This window comes from Gallinula chloropus (genome assembly GCF_964237585.1).
Source record: "Gallinula chloropus genome assembly, chromosome: 12".
Lineage (NCBI taxonomy): Eukaryota > Metazoa > Chordata > Aves > Gruiformes > Rallidae > Gallinula > Gallinula chloropus.
Window position 1 is genome coordinate 15786431 of NC_140097.1, and position 6918 is coordinate 15793348.

At 47.9% G+C, this 6918-nt stretch overlaps 1 protein-coding gene across 1 annotated transcript in view; it reads left to right on the top strand.

Annotated features, from left to right (window-relative positions):
* SUSD3 (sushi domain containing 3) overlaps positions 1-6918 on the top strand; it is a gene marked incomplete at both ends in the record, with an annotated part of 38350 nt that overhangs the window by 29366 nt on the left and 2066 nt on the right. Inside the window, one exon of the mRNA XM_084269566.1 lies at positions 1673-1869. Coding sequence (XP_084125692.1) covers positions 1673-1869 — 197 coding nt within the window. The remainder of the gene's footprint in view (positions 1-1672; positions 1870-6918) is intronic.

The window sequence follows — 6918 nt, forward strand, 5'->3', positions numbered from 1 at the left end:
TCAGTGTGCAGTAGCAAGTATCCCATGAGATTTCCTTTCAGCAGTGAGATCTGCAGCATGTCTGCATGTCACTTCCGTTCCCTGGCAGCACACAGGGGAGCTTGGGTAGGTGCTCAGGTGTCCAACTCAAAGGTACATGAGGGCTTGGCACACCGAGGTGAAAAGGCACAATAAAACAGGACAGGTCAGTACATAGCATCACAGACTGGCTCATGTCCAGCTTTTCATCCATCAGAGTGGGTACAGTTACCAGGCTGGGGTTTCTGTGAAACAGATGAGATTGTTGTTGTGATGCAAATTACTGGAGAGTAAATTCTGCTCCTGTGAGCTCCCCCTTGATGAGTATGTTCTGGCCAGGCTGGTACAGGAGTGCCCTCACATCAGGCGCAGGGCTGTTTGCAGATGCCTTTACACGGCCTGACTGTTGCTCGTGCCCCGACAGCTGCGTCCTGCAGCTTCCAGCCAAGAGCAAGGTTTGTTCTCCTTCACACCAGAGACATATCTGCAGTGTACTTGCTCTCTACAAGACTTGTTCCTGTGTGCACATGTGTCACGTATGACCGTGTCTGCTGCTGTTCTCTAACCAGTAATTGCAGAAGCAGCTTCTGTTTCCTGACCGGCTTCTCAGATGCAAACGGGTGAGACCACGTCCTGGGTGTGGGTGTGCGGGCTGTTGCGTTCAGTAGCCGACGCCGATGGCTTAGGAGGAAGCCAGAGGAGCCCTGTGAGCTAGCGCTCCTGCGGCAAGCGTGAGGCAAGCAACTTCAGCTGCAGGCAAGCAGCTGCTGTGGAATAACCAATGCTTTACAAAGCCGACACACTCAAACTACAGCAATTTGGCACAGACTCCAAAGGGCTGTGTCTTACCTGCATCTGGTCCAGAGCTGTGTGCTTGCAGCCAGCTGCATGGTGCCTCTTGCAGCTGCTTGAGAACAAGATGACCCAGCCCCCCCCCATTTCCTGGAACAAGTAGTGTGTAGTTTACTGAGTGTCTTTTCCACATCTCTGACATCTCTGTGTGCTGCTGCTCTGCACACACCACCCACTGCTGGCTGATTCGCTGTCTGGGTCAGAAGCCTGTGCTGGCTTACCCCACAGCGTTAAGTGGGATGTAAGTGTGCAGGATGGATTGTTAACCACTGGTGCAAATGCTGAGCCCCAGCCTGAGGTCCCTTCTGGGAACACCAGGCGTTGGCCAGGTCAGGGGCCAGCACAAGACACGATGTGGCTGGCAGTTCTGCAAATAACACCTCGAATCCCACGGAGCCCAACTGGCTCTTGTGCTCCCAACAGTGCCCTGCTAACCAAGCCAGGACTTACCTTCTGTGCCCGTCTCAGTGTTCAAGTGCTCTCAGTAATATATGCCAGGTAGTGTAGCGTTAAATTGAAGCTGGGGACTCATTCAGCAGAAAGCAAATGATAAACATCTGCCCCAACCCCAAATAAAACCAGCCTCACAATTCTTTCCAAGGTCTGCACCAGCTTTTACGGAGACACGGTTATTTAGCCCACTGCTGCCAACTGGTTTAAGTCTCAGAGAAGTCATTCCTCATGTTACAGCACAAGTAGCTTACAAAATGCCTGGTGTGCAAATGAGATGGATTAGAAAGTTCTGTGTGTGTCCTCACCAGAGGAAATGAAATGGAAATAACTTTCTCCTTTGTGCTTACAGGTTCCAGGAGGAATGGACTCGGGACGTCAGAGCTCCTGGGCGTTGCAAAGACAACCATCACCTGCCTAAGTTACCCAAGAGCAGTGGTGCACCAGTGCAACCAGCTGCACCGGGACACAACGCTGCGGTACAGACAGTGAATTCAATACACGTTGTTGAAGTCTACGGACAGAAGGATAATTATAACAAACTGAGCCGTCAGCTACCTGGATAGCTGGTGTCTGAACTACAACTGCTCCTCTGGACCAAAATGAAATTTGGATAAAAATATGTGCCTTAAAGACAACATAGAAAGTTAATTATTCATATGAATTTGCAGGTTTTCTATATTCCAAGATGGTTATTTCACAGAAACGCTTCAAGGTCTGATACAATTAGAAACATGAATGCTGAGGCGGGCGGTCCGTAGCTGTTCTCTGTGCATTGTGGCCATGGCAAAGGCATAACACCATTCATCCAGAGAGAGAGAGGGTAGCTGGGGTGTATGTGTGCTCCTACAACCTCACTGATGATAATTACACATTCGTAGGATCGCAACCTTCTTTTAACCAGTGGGGTTTGTATGCCTTTCAGAATGAAACTCCCCCCACACACATTTTTGCACAGTAGTATGCTAGAAATACAATAAAATTTTGGTTTTAATTAAAAGCTCCTGCTGTTTTGTATCAGGAAGGCCTTTTTCTTCCATTGAGAGCCCATGTGAAAGGGGCTGCAGTAGAGGCAGGTCTCCAGCGTGTCGGAGAGGGGAGGCCGTATGGAGGATGTGCCACCCTGCTGTGGTCCCTTTGCTCTCTGCAGGTGTGTGCTGCTGAGCTGTAGTTGTGCCTGTTGCTGCTGTGCGTGTCACTGGCAGGGAGCAGCCGGTGTGCAGGCTTGTGGGGGGAAGCACAGGCTCCCTGGCGCAGCATGGCTTGGAGGGTTGCTGCAGAATCCCTGTCGGAGAACTCCAGATAAAGGCATCGTGTCGCTTGTTGGGAAACCTGTTGTTAGTCTGTTCACCGTGTGAGGAGACAAGGTGGGTTTTTCCTTGTTTTGTCCATTTTGAACAGTTGAGTAACTGATACGGCTCTTACTGTGCTGTTTATCTGCACACGGGTGTGTATCTTAACAGCTACACGGGATAGTTATGTTTGTTCCAGTTGAAGCCTTATTTATTCTCCTGTCATCACTGGTCTAATGGGTGTCATCACATTCCTGCCATGATGGAAATACGATCTTATAGCAAGCTCCAGTAATTGTTTAATTGTCTATCCTGCTTGTTATGAATCAGGTGTCCTCTTAAAACCTTCAGTTCTGAAGTTTCAGTTTTGAAGTTCAAAATATTGTAGCTTACTGGCAGGCCTAGAAATGCCCTGTTCCATCCTGGCCATACTCAGCAGAGATCAAAACCAGCTGCTTGAGCTTCAGCTCTTTGGAAGCTGCAGCAGATGAGCTTTTTTGTTGTGGTTCTTCTTCTATACCTCGCACCAGGCTGCACTCCTGCAATGTCCTGCCCAGTATGTGCTGCAAAAAGGAGAACAGATAGACTCCTCAGCACTCAATTAAGTTCTCACTACATTAAAGTAAAACTAGCCAGTGTTTATTGGAGTATATTTGTGCTGTGACCCATTTTGCCTGCAGGTTTTCAGTACCCAACTGTGCTCCTGCATCCCACGTGCAGCGTTGGCTTTGGGCTGCAAGCAGGGCTGGCACTGTCCTATTGGCAGCTTGCAGCACAGCTGGCACTGTTTGGGAGGATGCAAAGGGGTAAGGAAGTTTTGGAGGAGATGGGTTGTCAAGTCCCAGCCCAAGGCACTCACTAAGAGGGCCTGGATGGGTCCCCTCAGTATGCAAATATGGGAAATGTCTGCTCAAAGCAATGCATTCCAACCATCAGAGCAGCTGCAACAAAGGAGATACTGTTATATACTGGATTTAATGATATTTTTGAGATAGATCATAATATTGGGTTGCATAATTATTACCAGCACTTAATCAGCAGCCAATTGAACAGAGCAATTCAACGGAATTAGTTACAATCAAGATAGTGACTTAGTTATTCGAGACTGGATAGGGTTACAGCAAGGTTGCACACCCAGATGGGGGATAAATCAAATCACACAGACAGAAAGACAAACAATCCTAGATCAAGTTACACACAGACAGGCAGACGGGCAAGTCATTTTGAACTAGACTGCACATGCAGTTAACCTATGGTTAACATTTCCCTTTTTGTGAGTTTCATGAATTGCTCAATTTACATGCCAGCATTCCTCAACAGGCTGTCAGTGAACCTCTTGAAATCGGACCTTTGAGTCCTCCTGAAATTACCAATGGATGATCTTTGAGTCTTGGCAAAATCTACCCAGAGAGATGTCCCTGCACAGGGAAGATCCAGGGTCTCGCAGCCTGCTGCAGTCTGGGAGAGCTCCGGGGCTTCACTTTTGGATCACTGTTTGTGGGATCTCAAGGCAATCAGCTTCGGTCAGTATAGATGGATGGAGTGCAGGAGAGCTGGCAGTTGCTGGCAGAGACCTGCTGAAGGCATGCCAGGCAAACCCCATGCAGAGGACAGCAAAATCTGATACAGCTGCCTGAGGAACTCAGGACATGAAAATCAGAGCAGAAAAACTCAACAAGTGAAAATTTGGCAGATGACCAAGGGGTGGCACAAAAGGAGGTGAGCAAAGATGTTCAGAAAGGGAAGAGGTAGCATTAGCTACAGCAAGCAAAGGAAGAGAAGGAAGAGAAAAACACGGTGGAAGAAACCAAGAGTAAAACTAGAGGTTTTTCTTGGGAAAACCCAAAATGGACCCAGAGCTGACTGCCCTGCATCAGGCGTCACTGAAAAGTTCACTGGTTAATGCAGTGAATTTTAATGCAGGGCTGGGACTACAGCCTAGAACAATGCAAGGAAAAGATCACAAATACTAAGATGAATTTGATTCTGTGATGAAATCAATCCTAAAGCACTAAGCAATACTTGAACTGCCAGCTTCAGGAAGCTGCGACGGGACAAGGAAGGGCTTGGAAGATGGGAAAGGGCAAATCTAACTTTGACAAGGGGAGAGTAGAGAACCTCCAGAAGTACCCAAATGAAGGTGCCTCTCTGATATGTATGTCAGACCAATGATGGAACAATCAGTTAGCAAAGGAGGTGCATCTCAGCCCAGGATCAAACCGAGCTGTAGGCATGGGAAAGAGCTGCTTGGTCCTACCAGTAATATGGTGCTTGACATTTTAAAAGCAGGTAAGATACACGTGTGAAGGGTGACCCAGCCCCGCTCAATCCTGCCTCTCTGCTGCTCTCTTGAATTTCCTTTCTCTTCCACAGCTCTGCCATTATGCTAATTGGATTTAATGATTTAGCTCCCTGGCATTTTAATTCTTTCGTGTGATGTTAAAATAAGATGATACGATTGCAAGTTACTGAGTGAAATAAAATCAGGTGTTGGGATGTCCTGGTCACACACAGTGTGAGCAGGGAGCCCAGGGACATCCACAGATGAGGCCAAGATGAGTAATGTGTGCTGGGGGAAAGGAAAACCTTGAGGTGACAAGGACAGGGCCAGCCACTGGAAGCGACAGGAGGGAGGTGTATTTACTGCCTGAGCACTGGATTGCTATCATTAACTGAGGCATCTAGCACAACAGGCAGCAAAGTTAGGCAGAGATAAGGAGATGACACCCTTACTGCTTCTGTAAGATTTCTGGCTGAGTTCCTTCGGGACTGTGCTGGGTTGGTGGCAGCTGCAGCCCCTGGAGTTACCTTTAGTGCTCATGGAAACATCGTTTATTGTCAGAAGGACAATACATGCTGCATGGGCAGGAGATGAAAGCAGCTGAGAATCTAAAATAGACATTTAAACACACACACATACCCCCCCCCCCCCCCCCCCCCATTTATTACATTAACCCCTAAACGTAGTTTCAACTGGATGCAGGTCCCCATTCCTCCCAACAGCAGGCCTGCGTTCCCTCCTGTGTTTTATGGAGCTGGTAGCTTGGTCTTAAAGGCAAAATTAAAATGCTACAAAGTCTACAAACAAGCTCCAGGCAGCCCCCTCCCTGCACGGATGCTTGTAGTGTCATTGCTGTACGTTGCAGTATGACTGGATAGGTCTCCACAGATGAAACCCTGGTGTTTATTGGAGCGATTGCTTATTTGCATTCCCTCATCCTGTATTTAAAAGCTTTTCCTAGAGCGAGCAGCTCTGTGGAGGTTGCTGCACTGGTCTCTTGGTAAGCTTCAGCTGCTTATAGGAAAGACAGTTTTTAAGATCTTATGCTAAATACCAACCGGAGAGTTTTAAGCCAGCTGACATAGTATGTGCTGTAGGAGAGTATCTGATCCTTGCGTCCTTTGAAATGAAAATTCATTCTTTGAAGTAAAGAATGCATTTTCCGTGCTGGAAACCTGGAGTGCCTGTCCCTGGGGAGTGTTGGGTGCTCTGTAAGGGGACCCCAGCGACCCTTGTACCTATGGCAGCAAGTCCATACAGAAACATCTCCTGTGGGACAACCTTGGTGTACCCGTGGGACACTGCGGCGTGTGGTGCTGCCAGATCCCGTGGGCTCTGTCGCAAGTCGCATGGTATTTCTTGTTTTCTTAAGACACAAATGGTGGATTTGTATAAATATATGAAAATCACAGCTTCTGTTTTAAAACAAACACAGGTCTCTAGCTTGTATTTGGAGGGAGAAGTTTCGGTCCTGATGTTTCAAACAAACCAACCACACAAGTCTCAGATTTCTTGGACGGAAATGACGTGATACGGGGGCAGCCTGACTTGTAATACGAATACTTGACGCTGGCATGACTTTGCCACACATTTTGTGGTTGAAAAGGGAAAGACTACATTTTGATCTGGATGGAGCAATCAAGGGTGGGGTGGACACTAGGATACCTCCTGTAGGGTTAACACTGCTTTCCTGAAGGTTTCCCCATGGATTTATGGACGGGCAGGCTTCCTCCTGGATACCAGCCCCTCGGGCATTGTCCTTGAAGTCTCTAAAATTACTTTTCCCTCAGGATGCTCTGCTGCTGTCAGGCTAACTTTTGGTCACGGGCTGGTATTGTTCAAAGCTTCTGTGAGAATTTCAGGACCCAGAAACAAGGCAGGACTTTGGCACTTATCAAAGGTAATGACACGCAGGAGGTGGCCCACACCCCGGTCTGACATGGTGCGGCACAGGAAAGCAGGAGCCCTCTGGATACACCAGACACTGGTGGCAAAAGCAAGGTATATGTGACTGATAGTTTAAGG